The 19,350-nt window shown below is 46.4% G+C and overlaps 1 protein-coding gene across 7 annotated transcripts in view; it reads left to right on the plus strand.

Annotated features, from left to right (window-relative positions):
* Positions 1-19,350, plus strand: part of cux1b (cut-like homeobox 1b) — a 150,102-nt gene that overhangs the window by 17,156 nt on the left and 113,596 nt on the right. For all 7 annotated transcript variants that reach the window (XM_036965643.1, XM_036965636.1, XM_036965639.1 and 4 more), the window contains exon 2: positions 13,879-13,989. In XM_036965643.1, coding sequence (XP_036821538.1) covers positions 13,879-13,989 — 111 coding nt within the window. The remainder of the gene's footprint in view (positions 1-13,878; positions 13,990-19,350) is intronic.

Genomic DNA, 19,350 nt, shown 5'->3' on the forward strand with positions numbered 1-19,350 from the left:
ACAGTAAACAGGTAGGTGGGAGGACATACGGGCTGCCTGAAACAGTAAACAGGTAGGTGGGAGGACATACGGGCTGCCTGAAACAGTAAACAGGTAGGTGGGAGGACATACGGGCTGCCTGAAACAGTAAACAGGTAGGTGGGAGGACATACGGGCTGCCTGAAACATTAAACAGATAGGTGGGAGGACATATACGGGCTGCCTGAAACATTAAACAGATAGGTGGGAGGAGGTGGGGAGGACATACGGGCTGCCTGAAACATTAAACAGATAGGTGGGAGGACATACGGGCTGCCTGAAACATTAAACAGATAGGTGGGAGGGCATACGGGCTGCCTGAAACATTAAACAGATAGGTGGGAGGGCATACGGGCTGCCTGAAACATTAAACAGGTAGGTGGGAGGACATATATGGGCTGCCTGAAACATTAAACAGATAGGTGGGAGGACATACGGGCTGCCTGAAACATTAAACAGGTAGGTGGGAGGACATACGGGCTGTCTGAAACATTAAACAGATAGGTGGGAGGACATATACGGGCTGCCTGAAACATTAAACAGATAGGTGGGAGGACATACAGGCTGCCTGAAACATTAAACAGATAGGTGGGAGGACATACGGGCTGCCTGAAACATTAAACAGGTAGGTGGGAGGACATACGGGCTGCCTGAAACATTAAACAGATAGGTGGGAGGACATACGGGCTGCCTGAAACATTAAACAGATAGGTGGGAGGACATACGGGCTGCCTGAAACATTAAACAGATAGGTGGGAGGACATACGGGCTGCCTGAAACATTAAACAGATAGGTGGGAGGACATACGGGCTGCCTGAAACATTAAACAGATAGGTGGGAGGACATACGGGCTGCCTGAAACATTAAACAGATAGGTGGGAGGACATACGGGCTGCCTGAAACATTAAACAGATAGGTGGGAGGACATACGGGCTGCCTGAAACATTAAACAGATAGGTGGGAGGACATACGGGCTGCCTGAAACATTAAACAGATAGGTGGGAGGACATACGGGCTGCCTGAAACATTAAACAGATAGGTGGGAGGACATACGGGCTGCCTGAAACATTAAACAGATAGGTGGGAGGACATACGGGCTGCCTGAAACATTAAACAGATAGGTGGGAGGACATACGGGCTGCCTGAAACATTAAACAGATAGGTGGGAGGACATACGGCTGCCTGAAACATTAAACAGATAGGTGGGAGGACATACGGGCTGCCTGAAACATTAAACAGATAGGTGGGAGGACATACGGGCTGCCTGAAACATTAAACAGATAGGTGGGAGGACATACGGGCTGCCTGAAACATTAAACAGATAGGTGGGAGGACATACGGGCTGCCTGAAACATTAAACAGATAGGTGGGAGGACATACGGGCTGCCTGAAACATTAAACAGATAGGTGGGAGGACATACGGGCTGCCTGAAACATTAAACAGATAGGTGGGAGGACCACAATGCCACAGATTACGAAATTAGCGACAGCCCGTATGCCCTTCAGGGCTGCCTGAAACATTAAGCAGGCATGTGGGAGGGCACATACGGGCTGTCGCTAATTTCGTAATTTGTCTAAATGTTTAATGGAAAACACTTCAACCTCTTCATTTTGATTCAACACTAGTTTTTGTTCTGTTTTTTGGTGTGATGTCATCACATCAGTGGTTTTTTATTGACACCCAGGATCGGTCAATGGAAACGCACCGTAACACTCAAACTATGCAAACTTTCTAAATGTCGACAAAATAAATTACTGGACGAGTTAACGGAAACATGGCTAACGTCACCCTCCGTGTCAATTACCCCTTGCAAAGAGTTCTTTACTGAAAGACAGTCTCTTCTAGAAATATTCAATATGCACAGAAAAGCCTATTTCTCTCAAATGTTTTGCACAAATTTGTTTACATCCCTGTTAGTGAGCATTTCTCCTTTACCAAGATAATCCATCCACCTGGCAGGTGTGGTATATCAAGATGCTGATTAAACAGCATGATCATTACACAGGTGCAACTTGTGCTGGGGACAATAAAAGGCCACTCTAAAATGTGCTGTTTTGTCAGACAACACAATGCCACAGATGTCTCAAGTTTTCAGGGAGCATGCAATCTGCATGCTGGCTGCAGGAATGTCCACCAGAGCTTTTGCCAGATAATTTAATATTCAATTTGTCTACCTCCAACATTGTTTTAGTGAATTTGGCAGTACTTCCAACCAGCCTCACAACCGCAGACCACATGTAACCGCGCCAGCCCAGGACCTCCAGATCAGGCTTCTTCACCTGGGGGATCGTCTGAGACCAGCCACCCGGACAGCTGATGATACTGGGGGTTTACACCACCAAAGAATTTCTGCATAAACTGTCAGAAACCATCTCGGTGAAACTCCTCTGCGTGCTCATCGTCTTCACCAGGGTCTTGACCTGACTCTAGTTTGGCGTCGTAAACGACTTCAGTGGGTAAATGCTCCCCGTCGATGTCCACTGACACGCTGGAGAAGTTTGCTCTTCATGGAGGAATCCCGGTTTCAACTGTACCGGGCACATGGTAGACCGCTTATATGGCGTCGCGTGGGCGAGCGGTTTGCTGATGTTAACGTTGTGTTAACAGAGTGCCCCATGGTGGGGTTATGGTATGGGCAGACATAAGCTACGGACAATGAACACAAATTCATTTTATCGATGGCAATTTGAATGCACCGAGATACTGTGACGAGATCCTGAGGCCCCATTGTCGTGCCATTCATCCGCCACCATCACCTCATGTTTCAGCATGATAATGCACAGCCTAATGTCGCTAAGATCGGTACACAAAATGTCTGTTCTTCCATGGCCTGCATTCTCACCAGACATCTCACACGTTGAGCATGTTTGGGATGCTCTGGATCGACATGTACGACCGCGTGTTCCACTTCCCTGCCATAACCCAGCAACTTCACACAGCCATTGAAGAAGAGTGGAACTACATCCCACAGGATACAATCAACAGCCTTATCAACTCTGTGAAGGAGATGTGAAAAATGGTGGTCACACCAGATACTGACTGGTTTTCTGATCCACGCCCCTACCTTTTATTTAAGGTATCTGTGACCATGAATATGGTGCATATCTGTATTCCCAGTCATGTGAAATTCATAGATTAGGGCATAATGCATTTCATTTGACTGATTTTTTTCCTTTGGTCCTGTGTTTTACTTCACACAGCCTGACATCTGATGTCTGGGTTCAGTCCTGTGTTTACTCGTCGGGTTGTGTGAGGTGAGCTCTGACGGCTGCTCCTTTGTTGTCAGATTTGCATCTCTGTTTATAAACAGACCCAACAAACCACAGCTTCTCTATATCACAGAGGAACTACAGCCCCATAGACAGGCTAGCCAGCACAGCACTGTCACTCTCTACAGTGGGGCAAAAAAGTATTTAGTCTGCCACCAATTGTGCAAGTTCTCCCACTTAAAAAGATGAGAGAGGCCTGTAATTTTCATCATAGGTACACGTCAACTATGACAGACAAAATTAGGGAAAAAAATCCAGAAAATCACATTGTAGGATTTTTAATTCATTCATTTGCAAATTATGGTGGAAAATAAGTATTTGGTCAATAACGAAAGTTTATGGGTAGGCCTACTACCTCTTGTTGGTGCCAGCAGCTGTCTCCCGCACGGTGACCACATTTATCTGACTTTTAGATTAATGTTATCCCTAGTTACATGCATAGAAGTTGGATAGGCTGAAGGAGAGAACGCGTCAATTATTTGTGACCGACCGACTCCATTCGGTCTCATGTAGCAACATTTGTATTTTTTTAAATTTTATTTACATTGGATAAAAGTAGAGATTCAAGGCTAGAAAATGGTATATCATACATATCATCTACAGTTGAGGAGCAATGAGAAAGTAATTCTGCTTTGAATGTTGATAAACTTGTAACCCCATTTTTTAGAAAATAGCTCGTTGAATGATTTGGTACACCTACTAGTGAGTTCTTATTTATCTACGCCCATTCAGAATCCTTAACACCAGCGTAAGTCTTAGCCCCGCCCATCTCTTTAAGAATTCACATGAGGCCATGTGCTAAACAGAGGGAGTACGGTTACAGTAGCCATACTAAACAACCACACATTTCAAGACTAAAGACTGGTTTATACTACGTCCGTAGATAGTTATCGCAGTGACATCATGGACATTCTATTATCGTCCGACGTCGAACTTGTCGTTTTGGAAAGGTATAAACACAAAAGCGACAGGCTGCATGACAGGTGGTTCAAAATAGCATAACTGGTGTGTTTTTTTTAACACCAATAAACCCATCCATTTAAAAATTGTATTTAGTAAATGTCAATCTAGCTAGCCAGGCAACAAAAAAGCAACTTTCTAAACAATGTTTTAGTTCATTTCTAGCTTGTTAGCTAGCTAGCTAATGTTAAGTTAGCTGGCTAGCCATTTCAAATAATGGCCATATCATAGAGCGGACAAAGTCTTAACTTTTAGCTAAACAAGATCATTATTTCATGTTACAGAAAATAGCTTAAAATAGTGTTGAAATAAAAGCAGGGCTTCTGCTGGAGAATTTTAGAACTTGGACTCGTCGGCCTAACGTCCTCATTTGACTTTGGTGCAGATCTTGTTGTTGTTCACATTATCTCTGGTAAACACACTATATCAAATAAAATCAAAGTTTATTTGTGACATGCACAGGATACAGAAGTTGTAAACGGTACAGTGAAATGTTTAGTTGCATAGTGGAGTCTTTTTGTTTAGACTTAGCTAGCTAAACAATGGACCATAATCTCGAATCATAACGTTACCACCCTGCATGAATCTGAAGGTAGATAACGCAAACCAACTAGGTTTCAATGTTAGCTATCTAGGAAACATTAGGCTATAACTAGCAATGCAAATGACTCTGAGATACAAATAATATTACTACACAGATCATACACTTAACGTTAGCTAGCGAGCTAACCGTACGTTTTAACTTACAATGAAAACTACTTTCTTACAAAATTTGAAAAGTTTCATATCTATAAATGTAGCTAGCTAGACTCTCTTACCTGGATACATGGATGAACGCTTCTCCCTCTCTGTCATGGGATACCATGGTTGCCCTTAGTTGCAAGATGTAATCCGAAGACAGGTTCTCTTTTCGTCTTCCATCCGCATATTTGCAATCGAAAGCCCGAATCTCCTTAGCGATCATACTCGGCTCCCACCGGACATTCCACTGATTTCAAAACACTCCGTCTTCCAGATAGTGGAGAGCATTAGCAACACTTTTGCAGTTCTTTATGATATACTTTATGATATATATATATATATATATATATATTTAAAAAAATCTGCACTAGAAAGAATGACTTACACCTATTATTATTTGACCCCGCTGGTCACCTATGAACATTTGAACATCTCGGCCATGTTCTGTTATAATCTCCACCCGGCACAGCCAGAAGAGGCCTTGGGAAAAGAAAGCAGACATTTGAAAAGATCTGTAGATTCTGTGCAGGAGTCCTCCTGGTGCTCTCCAACATGGCAGCCTCACACCCTCCTTTTCCTTCTTTCAACCTCTGTCCATCTGTCCCTCCTTCTCCCTCTTGTCTAGGCTATATCTGTCCCTGCCGTTAAGCTATAGCCTATGTCTGGTAGTGTTTGGCTGTGGTGTGGCTGCCCCCTCATAGCCTGTTTCCTCTCTAGGTTTATAATCTCCACCTGGCACAGCCAGAAGAGGACTGGCCACCCCACACAGCCTGGTTCCTCTCTAGGTTTCTTCCTAGGTTTTGGCCTTTCTAGGGAGTTTTTCCTAACCACTGTGCTTCTACACCTGCATTGCCTGCTGTTTGGGGGTTTAGGCTGGGTTTCTGTACAGCACTTTGAGATATCAGCTGATGTAAGAAGGGCTTTATAAATACATTTGATTTGACCTACTGAGCAGCTCATGTTATAGACAGAAACATGCTACATGGCAGACCAATCTGAACTCATCTCTCTGCATATCCAGCCCACCCATTATCTCAGCCAATCATGGTTAGCTGGAAAGTTCCTGTCTTTTTCCATGGCTAAACCAACTAGGCTCGCAATTTTCATATAATTTTGTTTATATTTAGAGATGGTATACAAGTTTGTTATTAATGCACCTGAAAGTTCACATGTTCCAGAAGGCATTTCTGACACAAATGCACTTCCTGTGAAGTAGTGTACACCTAGTTTCCCTAGAAAGAACAGAAACGAGTCACATTTTTGAGATAAGACAGAAAGCAATTTATGAGTAAAACCATTTTTAGTGAACCGGTGATTCGTAACTTTTGAATCGGTTTTCTTATGTTCGTTTAGATCGGTTTGGGCTCCCGTGGACCGATGCATCTTAACCGATGCACGTTAGAACCGGTTACCGGTGCGTTACCGGTGAATCGCTACATCCCTAGCATATAACCTTCCATTACAAACACAACGTGACCTGAGTGTAGCTCTCTTGCCTGGGGTGAGGGTCACAGCGTCTCAGGTGTATTTGAAAATGTTTTTCTCTACAACCACCCTTCTAAAAGGCCCTCCATTCTAACACAGTACACTAACCAGTTCTGTATTCTAATTGTATGCTGTAATACGCTTGGGCTGCACCGTGAGTTGAATACCCCCCCACCCCACCCGTGTGTGTGTGGTGGTGGTGGTGGGGGGGGGGGGGGGGGGGGGGGGGGGGGGGGGGGGGGTTGCCAGTGGATAATCAGATTCCATTTTAATGGTCACTTGAAATAATAAGCAGCTTGTCTTCTCCGCCTTGCTTGAATCCATATTTATACAGTCTTGAATGATTAATGCATGTGAACACAATGTGTTTGCGCTTGAGGAGGAGGGCAGGCAGTAGCCTATAGGCTGTACAGGGAAGTGGTGATCCAAAAGGAGATTCCTGGTAGAACTGGTACTTTGCATAACAATGAGACCTTGGGGAAACATTTTTCAAAAAGGCCCTCGCACATCTGAGCTATCTTTTGTTGCAGGTTCATGGTAACATTTGAAATAAGATGAGAGAAAAAAGAGGAAACTCACACACTGCTCTGGCTGGTATCACTGGCCTGGTATCACGGTATCACTGCTCTGGCTGGTATCACTGCTCTGGCTGGTATCACTGGTATCACTGCTCTGGCTGGTATCACTGGTATCACTGCTCTGGCTGGTATCACTGGTATCACTGCTCTGGCTGGTATCACTGATCTGGCTGGTATCACTGGTATCACTGCTCTGGCTGGTATCACTGATCTGGCTGGTATCACTGGTATCACTGATCTGGCTGGTATCACTGGTATCACTGCTCTGGCTGGTATCACTGGTATCACTGCTCTGGCTGGTATCACTGGTATCACTGCTCTGGCTGGTATCACTGGTATCACTGCTCTGGCTGGTATCACTACTCTGGCTGGTATCACTGCTCTGGCTGGTATCACTGCTCTGGCTGGTATCACTGGCCTGGTATCACGGTATCACTGCTCTGGCTGGTATCACTGCTCTGGCTGGTATCACTGCTCTGGCCTGGTATCACGGTATCACTGCTCTGGCTGGTATCACTGCTCTGGCCTGGTATCACGGTATCACTGCTCTGGCTGGTGATAACAGCCAGAGCAGTGATACCAGCCAGAGCAGTGATACCAGCCAGAGCAGTGATACTAGCCAGAGCAGTGATACTAGCCAGAGCAGTGATACCAGCCAGAGCAGTGATACCAGCCAGAGCAGTGATACCAGCCAGAGCAGTGATACCAGCCAGAGCAGTTATACCAGCCAGAGCAGTGATACCAGCCAGAGCAGCGATACCAGCCAGAGCAGTGATACTGTCAATAACCAGTGTGTGGGTTTCCTCTATTTTTTTTTCTCACCTTGGGAAAAGAAAGCAGACATTTGAAAAGATCTGTAGATTCTGTGCAGGAGTCCTCCTGGTGCTCTCCAACATGGCAGCCTCACACCCTCCTTTTCCTTCTTTCAACCTCTGTCCATCTGTCCCTCCTTCTCCCTCTTGTCTAGGCTATATCTGTCCCTGCCGTTAAGCTATAGCCTATGTCTGGTAGTGTTTGGCTGTGGTGTGGCTGCCGTCTCTCTGGGGAACATTGGTAATCTGTTCCAGCAGCGTTTGTGGCCGACCCAAATTAACCTAGACAAGCCCTACTACTCTGAGACCGAGCCAGACGAGCCTGGCCAAGCTGGGTAGTCAGACACATTTATATGTGACTGACCGGCTCAAATTGGTCTTATGTAGCAAAATTTGAAATTGTGTTTTTTTTTTACATTAGATAAAAGTAGAGACTCAGAGCTACAACATGGCATATCACACACCTACCGTTGAGGAACAATGGGAAAGTAATTCTGCTTTCAAAGTTGATCAACTTGTAACCTCACTTTTGAGAAAAGGGCCTTTGAATGTTTTGGTACCTAGTGGAGAGCTCTTCTTTGTGTACACCCATTGAGCATCGTTCACACCCTCTTAAACCAGCCCCGCCCATCTCTTTAAGGATTCACATGTGAGGTCATTGTTCACACCCTCTTAAACCAGCCCCGCCCATCTCTTTAAGGATTCACATGTGAGGTCATGTAGTAAACAGTGAGTAGTGTAGTAAAGACTTAAGACTTAAAGTGATAGTAATTTACCCAGACACACTTGTCTAAATTGATGGGTCATGTGAACGAAATGCTATAACCACCAGCCACATCAATTGATGGGAAAAAGTACCAAATTGTCATACTTGAGTAAAAATATAAATAATTTCAAATTCCTTATCATTAACCAGACTGCACAAGTTTAAAAAAAAAATTGACGGATATCCAGGGGCACAATCCAGCACAACATTTACAAATGAAGCGTTTGTCTTTAGTGAAAGTCTGCCAGATCAGAGGCAGTAGGGACGACCAGGGATGTTGTCTGTTTAGTGAGTCCTCCAGATCAGAGGCAGTAGGGATGACCAGAGATGTTCTCTGTTTAGTGAGTCCTCCAGATCAGAGGCAGTAGGGACGACCAGGGATGTTCTCTGTTTAGTGAGTCCTCCAGATCAGAGGCAGTAGGGACGACCAGGGATGTTCTCTGTTTAGTGAGTCCTCCAGATCAGAGGCAGTACGGATGACCAGGGAGGTTCTCTGTTTAGTGAGTCCTCCAGATCAGAGGTAGTAGGGATGACCAGAGATGTTCTCTGTTTAGTGAGTCCTCCAGATCAGAGGCAGTAGGGATGACCAGGGATGTTCTCTTGATAAGTGTGTGAATTGGACAACTATCCTGTCAAAATGTATTGAGTACTTTTGGGTGTCAGGGAAAATGTATGGAATATAAAGTACATTATTTTCTTTCATATTGTAGTAAAAGTAGCCAAAAATATAAGTAGTAAAGTACAGTAAAGTACTTTTTAAAGTATTTTTACACCACTGAAATGCCTTCACACCAGTATATTAGCATACTTTATATAATGTAACATAGTATTCCATACATAAGTTAAGGCCATGCAACCCGAGTTGACACCCGAGTTGACACCCGAGTTGACACCCGAGTTGACACCCGAGTTGACACCCGAGTTGACACCCGAGTTGACACCCGAGTTGACACCCGAGTTGACACCCGAGTTGACACCTGTGGGAGGTGCACATGTACAGTACATAAACAGATGCATGCGCCATGCTTTTATGTGGTGATCACTTGATACGACCACATGATATTGTTGTGGTATGTCACAAAATCATGTTACGACCACACATACCAAAATTCATTTTTATATAGCAACATTTTGCTAAGTCTTGCTGAGTGGATGGGTCTCTACAGAAGGTGTATACGGTACAGCCGAATGGTTACTTGCGTGGTAGTAATATCAGAAATAAATAGGGTCAATATAAATAAAAATAAATACAGTATGAACAAGAACAATATCAATAATGGTATCAGTGATAGATGAGGTAGTTATATCCATACAGTCAGGGGTAAAGTGGCTGAGCAGTAGGACGCAAAAATATTAGTTTGTCTAGCTGTGTCCAGTTCAGGTGGTGCTTGTACAGGCAGACCATCTATGGGAGGAAGGATGTCGGCGTTTGGCAGCAGCTGAAACCTGGTCCCGACAGTCCGAACGCTCCTTGGTGACAACACCAGGCTCCAGAGCATGGACTGAGATCTGTCTGGCTTTACACCCACTGGGATCTGGACTGAGATCTGTCTGGCTTTACACCCACTGGGATCTGGACTGAGATCTGTCTGGCTTTACACCCACTGGGATCTGGACTGAGATCTGTCTGGCTTTACACCCACTGGGATCTGGACTGAGATCTGTCTGGCTTTACACCCACTGGGATCTGGACTGAGATCTGTCTGGCTTTACACCCACTGGGATCTGGACTGAGATCTGTCTGGCTTTACACCCATTGGGATCTGGACTGAGATCTGTCTGGCTTTACACCCACTGGGATCTGGACTGAGATCTGTCTGGCTTTACACCCACTGGCATCTGGACTGAGATCTGTCTGGCTTTATACCCACTGGGATCTGGACTGAGATATGTCTGGCTTTACACCCACTGGCATCTGGACTGAGATCTGTCTGGCTTTACACCCACTGGGATCTGGACTGAGACCTGTCTGGCTTTACACCCACTGGGATCTGGACTGAGATCTGTCTGGCTTTACACCCACTGGGATCTGGGCTGGGAAGAGATGGATCTGGGATAGAATAGGATGGATGGGTGGTTGGGATTAATCATTTAGCTTGATGGAAAAATCTATGCTGGTATTCCCATTGCAGGAGTTTAGACCGAAATTTGGTGTGTGGGTTTTTGTGTGTCTAGGGATGCTGTAGATTGGCCTCTATGGGCCCCTATGGTAATATATCTAGAAGAAATCACTTAATATTTAAGTCATTAGTTGTGTGTTTAGTTAGCGTAATGACCAGCAGCATAATCACTCTCCTGGGTGAGAAGGAGGAGAGGGGGCAGGAGAAGAAGATGGAGAGGAGAGGGGAGGAGAAGGATGAGAGGGGAGGAGAAGACGGAGCGGGGAGGAGAAGACGGAGCGGGGAGGAGAAGACGGAGCGGGGAGGAGAAGACGGAGCGGGGAGGAGAAGACGTGGAGGGGAGGAGAAGACGTGGAGGGGGGGAGAAAATACACTGCTCAAAAAAATAAAGGGAACACTTAAACAACACAATGTAACTCCAAGTCAATCACACTTCTGTGAAATCAAACTGTCCACTTAGGAAGCAACACTGATTGACAATACATTTCACATGCTGTTATGCAAATGGAATAGACAACAGGTGGAAATTATAGGCATTTAGCAAGACACCCCCAATAAAGGAGTGGTTCTGCAGGTGGAGACCACAGACCACTTCTCAGTTCCTATGCTTCCTGGCTGATGTTTTGGTCACTTTTGAATGCTGGCGGTGCTTTCACTCTAGCGGTAGCATGAGACGGAGTCTACAACCCACACAAGTGGCTCAGGTAGTGCAGCTCATCCAGGATGGCACATCAATGCGAGATGTGGCAAGAAGGTTTGCTGTGTCTGTCAACGTAGTGTCCAGAGCATGGAGGCGCTACCAGGAGACAGGCCAATAGATAAGGAGACGTGGAGGAGGCCGTAGGAGGGCAACAACCCAGCAGCAGGACCGCTACCTCCGCCTTTGTGCAAGGAGGAGTAGGAGGAGCACTGCCAGAGCCCTGCAAAATGATTTCCAGCAGGCCACAAATGTGTCTGCTCAAACGGTCAGAAACAGACTCCATAAGGGTGGTATGAGGGCCCGACGTCCACAGGTGGGGGTTGTGCTTACAGCCCAACACCGTGCAGGACGTGTGGCATTTGCCAGAGAACACCAAGATTGGCAAATTCGCCACTGGCGCCCTGTGCTCTTCACAGATGAAAGCAGGTTCACACTGAGCACATTTGACAGAGTCTGGAGACGCCGTGGAGAACGTTCTGCTGCCTGCAACATCCTCCAGCATGACCGGTTTGGCGGTGGGTCAGTCATGGTGTGGGGTGGCATTTCTTTGGGGGGGGGGCGCACAGCCCTCCATGTGCTCGCCAGAGGTAGTCTGACTGCCATTAGGTACCGAGATGAGATCCTCAGACCCCTTGTGAGACCATATGCTGGTTTGGTTGGCCCTGGGTTCCTCCTAATGCAAGACAATGCTAGACCTCATGTGGCTGGAGTGTGTCAGCAGTTCCTGCAAGAGGAAGGCATGGATGCTATGGACTGGCCCGCCCGTTCCCCAGACCTGAATCCAATTGAGCACATCTGGGACATCATGTCTCGCTCCATCCACCAATGCCACGTTGCACCACAGACTGTCCAGGAGTTGGCGGATGCTTTAGTCCAGGTCTGGGAGGAGATCCCTCAGGAGACCATCCGCCACCTCATCAGGAGCTTGCCCAGGCGTTGTAGGGAGGTCATACATGCACGTGGAGGCCACACACACTACTGAGCCTCATTTTGACTTGTTTTAAGGACATTACATCAACGTTGGATCAGCCTGTAGTGTGGTTTTCCACTTTAAATGTGAGTGTGACTCCAAATCCAGACCTCCATGGGTTGATAAATTTGATTTCCATTGATAATTTTTGTGTGATTTTGTTGTCAGCACATTCAACTATGTAAAGAAAAAAGTATTTAATAATAATATTTCATTCATTCAGATCTAGGATGTGTTATTTTAGTGTTCCCTTTATTGTTTTGAGCAGTGTACTATAGACCTGCCTGTCTTTATGTGTGTGCATTTGTCCCACAGTTAGAATTGTAACCAAGTGCTCAGTAGCTAGGTTTTTTTGTGCTCAGTAGCTAGGTTTTTCTGTGCTCAGTCGCTAGGTTTTTTTGTGCTCAGTCGCTAGGTTTTTTTGTGCTCAGTCGCTAGGTTTTTTTGTGCTCAGTCGCTAGGTTTTTTTGTGCTCAGTCGCTAGGTTTTTTTGTGCTCAGTCGCTAGGTTTTTTTGTGCTCAGTCGCTAGGTTTTTTTGTGCTCAGTAGCTAGGTTTTCCATTAAAATGGCGTATAAAGAAAATGAGCATTTTCCCAGCAGTGGTGATTCCACCAGACTGACTTGTGATTTCAAATCAGGGATGACGTAGTGCTCACTATGTACCTTTTCTGCTTCAGTTTTCATCTACCGAATAGTTTAGCGGCCAGCTATCTGAACTTGTAGTAAGTAGAGGGCTCCTCTCAAGACCTCTGGGGGAGAGGGCTCCTCTCAAGACCTCTGGGGGAGAGGGCTCCTCTCAAGACCGCTGGGGGAGAGGGCTCCTCTCAAGACCTCTGGGGGAGAGGGCTCCTCTCAAGACCTCTGGGGGAGAGGGCTCCTCTCAAGACCTCTGGGGGAGAGGGCTCCTCTCAAGACCTCTGGGGGAGAGGGCTCCTCTCAAGACCGCTGGGGGAGAGGGCTCTCCTCAAGACCGCTGGGGGAGAGGGCTCTCCTCAAGACCGCTGGGGGAGAGGGCTCTCCTCAAGACCGCTGGGGGAGAGGGCTCCTCTCAAGACCGCTGGGGGAGAGGGCTCCTCTCAAGACCGCTGGGGGAGAGGGCTCCTCTCAAGACCGCTGGGGGAGAGGGCTCCTCTCAAGACCGCTGGGGGAGAGGGCTCCTCTCAAGACCGCTGGGGGAGAGGGTTGGGGGTCTGGAAAAGGCTGCTCTAACATTAAGGCATAGACTAGTGGCATTTAATGTCATAAAGTTGTGTTCTCATGTCAATGATGCTGTGCCAGCAGAGTTCACCCTAGGGAATGGGTGGGGGGGCTCTTCATCCGAGGGGATGGGTGGGGGAGCTCTTCATCCGAGGGGATGGGTGGGGGAGCTCTTCATCCGAGGGGATTATTCTACTTCCCAATCTTAAATCAAGCCCTTATCCTATGTCTCTAACAAAATGTGTGTGTGTGTGTTTCAGAGAGAACTAGACGCCACCGCCACACAGCTCGCCAACAGACAGGATGAGAGCGAACAGTCCAGGAAGAAACTCATCGACCAGAGCCGCGACTTCAAGAAGAACACACCGGAGGTGACACACGTTTTAAATGCTTTATTTGAATCCACAAATCACATTACCGTTTAGAAGGATTCAACCATTTTGAAAGGTCACCGTGAATATAGAAAGCAGCATGTTCTCCATACAGCTAGGCTGACCACTGACCACTGACACAGAGCACCATGTTCTCATACAGCTAGGCTGACCACTGACCACTGACACAGAGCACCATGTTCTCATACAGCTAGGCTGATCACTGACCACTGACACAGAGCACCATGTTCTCATACAGCTAGGCTGACCACTGACACAGAGCACCATGTTCTCATACAGCTAGGCTGACCACTGACACAGAGCACCATGTTCTCATACAGCTAGGCTGACCACTGACCACTGACACAGAGCACCATGTTCTCCATACAGCTAGGCTCATCACTGACCACTGACACAGAGCACCATGTTCTCATACAGCTAGGCTGATCACTGATCACTGACACAGAGCACCATGTTCTCATACAGCTAGGCTGACCACTGACACAGAGCACCATGTTCTCCATACAGCTAGGCTGACCACTGACACAGAGCACCATGTTCTCCATACAGCTAGGCTGACCACTGACCACTGACACAGAGCACCATGTTCTCCATACAGCTAGGCTGACCACTGACACAGAGCACCATGTTCTCATACAGCTAGGCAGATCACTGATCACTGACACAGAGCACCATGTTCTCATACAGCTAGGCTGATCACTGACACAGAGCACCATGTTCTCATACAGCTGGGCTGATCACTGACACAGAGCACCATGTTCTCATACAGCTAGGCTGACCACTGACACAGAGCACCATGTTCTCATACAGCTAGGCTGACCACTGACCACTGACACAGAGCACCATGTTCTCCATACAGCTAGGCTGACCACTGACACAGAGCACCATGTTCTCCATACAGCTAGGCTGACCACTGACCACTGACACAGAGCACCATGTTCTCCATACAGCTAGGCTGACCACTGACACAGAGCACCATGTTCTCATACAGCTAGGCAGATCACTGATCACTGACACAGAGCACCATGTTCTCCATACAGCTAGGCTGACCACTGACCACTGACACAGAGCACCATGTTCTCATACAGCTGGGCTGACCACTGACACAGAGCACCATGTTCTCATACAGCTAGGCTGACCACTGACACAGAGCACCATGTTCTCATACAGCTAGGCTGATCACTGATCACTGACACAGAGCACCATGTTCTCATACAGCTAGGCTGATCACTGACCACTGACACAGAGCACCATGTTCTCATACAGCTAGGCAGACCACTGACACAGAGCACCATGTTCTCATACAGCTAGGCTGATCACTGATCACTGACACAGAGCACCATGTTCTCATACAGCTAGGCTGATCACTGACCACTGACACAGAGCACCATGTTCTCATACAGCTAGGCTGACCACTGACACAGAGCACCATGTTCTCATACAGCTAGGCTGATCACTGACCACTGACACAGCACCATGTTCTCATACAGCTAGGCTGATCACTGACCACTGACACAGAGCACCATGTTCTCATACAGCTAGGCTGACCACTGACACAGAGCACCATGTTCTCATACAGCTATGCTGATCACTGACCACTGACACAGAGCACCATGTTCTCATACAGCTAGGCTGACCACTGACACAGAGCACCATGTTCTCATACAGCTAGGCTGATCACTGATCACTGACACAGAGCACCATGTTCTCATACAGCTAGGCTGATCACTGACCACTGACACAGAGCACCATGTTCTCATACAGCTGGGCTGACCACTGACACAGAGCACTATGTTCTCCATACAGCTAGGCTGATCACTGACACAGAGCACCATGTGCTCATACAGTTAGGCTGATCACTGACACAGAGCACCATGTTCTCATACAGCTAGGCTGATCACTGACACAGAGCACCATGTTATCATACAGCTAGGCTGATCACTGACCACTGACACAGAGCACCATGTGCTCATACAGTTAGGCTGATCACTGACACAGAGCACCATGTGCTCATACAGTTAGGCTGATCACTGACACAGAGCACCATGTTCTCATACAGCTAGGCTGATCACTGACCACTGACACAGAGCACCATGTTCTCATACAGCTAGGCTGATCACTGACACAGAGCACCATGTTATCATACAGCTAGGCTGACCACTGACCACTGACACAGAGCACCGTGTTCTTATACAGCTAGGCTGACCACTGACACAGAGCACCATGTTATCATACAGCTAGACTGACCACTGACACAGTTCACCGTGTTCTTATACAGCTAGGCTGACCACTGACACAGAGCACCATGTTATCATACAGCTAGGCTGACCACTGACCACTGACACAGAGCACCGTGTTCTTATACAGCTGGGCTGACCACTGACACAGAGCACCATGTTATCATATAGCTAGGCTGACCACTGACACAGAGCACTATGTTGAGTACACCTACGTTCCCTGCACAGAGGCCTCAAGTGTTTACTTTTAAAAAGAATATCTCTTTAGTTGGAACCCTGTTCCCTGTTGGAACCACGTACTAACAGAACTCATGCATTATTGATTAATACTTATGTATTATAGCTTATTTTAGAATCAAATTACTCTTAGCACAATTCGTTCAACTTATGTAGATGTCGAGTCATTTAATTTCTATATGGAGGGAAGGTTCATCCAAACTCCTTCTGTTTTTTTCTATGTTTAACTTCACATCAAGCACTTTCTCATTAAAATCCAAAATGATAATTTACAAAATGTAATTCTTCTTGCGAAATAATTGATTTATATTTTATATTTTTCAAAGTAGCCACCCTTTGTTTGCCTTGATGACAGCTTTGCACGCTCTTGGCATTCTCTCAACCAGCTTCATGAGGAATGCTTTTCCAATAGTCTTGAAGGATTTCCCACATATGCTGAGCACTTGTTGGCTGCTTGTCATTCACTCTACAGTCCAACTTATCTGAAAGCATCTCAATTGGGTTGAGGTCGGGTGATTGTGGAGGCCAGGTCATCTGATGCAGCACTCCATCACTCTCCTTCTTGGTCAAATAGCCCTTACACAGCCTGGAGGTGTGTTTTGGGTCAATTGTCCTGTTGGAAAAACAAATCACAGTCCCACCACGTGCAAACCAGATGGGATGGCGTATCGCTGCAGAATGCGGTGGTAGCCATGCTGGTTAAGTGTGCTTTGAATTCTAAATATATCAGACACCTGTCGATCAAATGCGCAGGGAGGGAGGCAAGTTCCCATTCAGTTATTAAAACATGATTTGGCTGGCAAGCTGCTGAAGGGCCACCCGGCTACTATTCCCCATCGTTTATCAGGCCAAATTTGACGGGCCAACTACAAGCTAAAACAGTTGGAGAGGATTTATCTAGTGCTCCCTCATTTTTAGATTTTAGCTCATCTCACTGGCTGACATTATTAGTTGTTGATCTTGTTGTTGTTGTGCGTAGGCAACTGAGGGAGGGAGAGAGTCTACCTTTTCATGGTTGTTTGATCAATAGGACTTTAAAGTTCCCAAATGTAAGACAACTCCCGTGGTGTTTTACATATTAGCAGAAATCCATTCAGGGGGTATTTTTTGGGGGGCTTTTGGCTAAGACATTCTAGTGGTCTAAAGTCACACAATTGCTACTGTAAAAACACAGTCCAGTTCATAGTGAATGATGACAGACCCTACTGCCTGTAAACACACAGTCCAGTTCAGAGTGAATGATGGCAGGCCCTACTGCCTGTAAACACAGTCCAATTCATAGTGAATGATGGGTGGCCCTACTGCCTGTAAACACACAGTCCAGTTCAGAGTGAATGATGACAGGCCCTACTGCCTGTAAACACACTCCAGTTCAGAGTGAATGATGACAGGCCCTACTGCCTGTAAACACACAGTCCAGTTCAGAGTGAATGATGGCAGGCCCTACTGCCTGTAAACACACAGTCCAATTCATAGTGAATGATGGCAGGCCCTACTGCCTGTAAACACACAGTCCAGTTCAGAGTGAATGATGGCAGGCCCTACTGCCTGTAAACACACTCCAGTTCATAGTGAATGATGACAGGCCCTACTGCCTGTAAACACACAGTCCAGTTCAGAGTGAATGATGGCAGGCCCTACTGCCTGTAAACACACAGTCCAATTCATAGTGAATGATGGCAGGCCCTACTGCCTGTAAACACACAGTCCAGTTCAGAGTGAATGATGGCAGGCCCTACTGCCTGTAAACACACTCCAGTTCATAGTGAATGATGACAGGCCCTACTTCCTGTAAACACACAGTCCAGTTCATAGTGAATGATGACAGGCCCTACTTCCTGTAAACACACATTCCAGTTCAAAGTGAATGATGGGTGGCCCTACTGCCTGTAAACACACAGTCCAGTTCAGAGTGAATGATGGGTGGCCCTACTGCCTGTAAACACACAGTCCAGTTCAGAGTGAATGATGGGTGGCCCGTGTGACAAATGGCTTATCTGCATATAGGCCCCCTGTAGCTCTGTTTGGCTCTGGCACACTATTCCTGAAGTAGACAGATGTTTTTTATTAGGTTTCATTTACTGCAGTGGCTATTATTTGTCCAAACCCTCAGCTGCTTTCCCACTCTATATTGCTATAAAAAAAAAAATGGCCTTAAATCGCCGTTATTCCCAAACATTTTATTAGGTTTTATTTACTGCAGTGGCTATAAAAAAAAAAAGTGAAAATGGTTGTGGGGTGTATTTTTAAATAACGGTTAATGTTGCTAAAACGATACTTATCAGTTGCTTCTTTCTTCTCTTGCTGCTTTCAACATCGCCCCGTTGGACATGCTTTTAATGGGAATATCGCCGGGGGCGACGGGGGAAAATTATAGACTTGCAAAAGTTCCCAAAATAGTGCTTCCTTTTTCCAAACGCGGGGAAGAGACCGAACAGAAATGTCCCCCAGTCGTCTGGATTGTATGACCTATTTGGTTCCGTGTTGAATGTGTTATGTGACAGTCCTGCTGTGTGGAATCATGAGGGAATTATGTTAGTCTCGTTTCTCCCGGCGACGCCCCTGGGAATTGTCTCTGTGTGTGTGTGTGTGTGTGTGTGTGTGTGTGTGTGTGTGTGTGTGTGTTTCCAAGGCAACTTAACTGATCAAACACAGACTGGAAACAAAGGAGGGTTGTTGTTATCGGGAGTGTCGCACTAATGAAGAATTTATAATGACGTGAATGATGTAGGACTATATATTTCTATAGGCTAGGATAGGATGGGGCTGTGTCTGTGAGGACTGGAGAGACAGGTGTCTCTTTACCCCCCCCCCCCCTCCCACCTCATGTCCCCTCCTTCCTATTAACTTATGTCACACACAAAGC

The sequence above is a fragment of the Oncorhynchus mykiss genome, chromosome 27 (genome assembly GCF_013265735.2).
Source record: "Oncorhynchus mykiss isolate Arlee chromosome 27, USDA_OmykA_1.1, whole genome shotgun sequence".
NCBI lineage: Eukaryota > Metazoa > Chordata > Actinopteri > Salmoniformes > Salmonidae > Oncorhynchus > Oncorhynchus mykiss.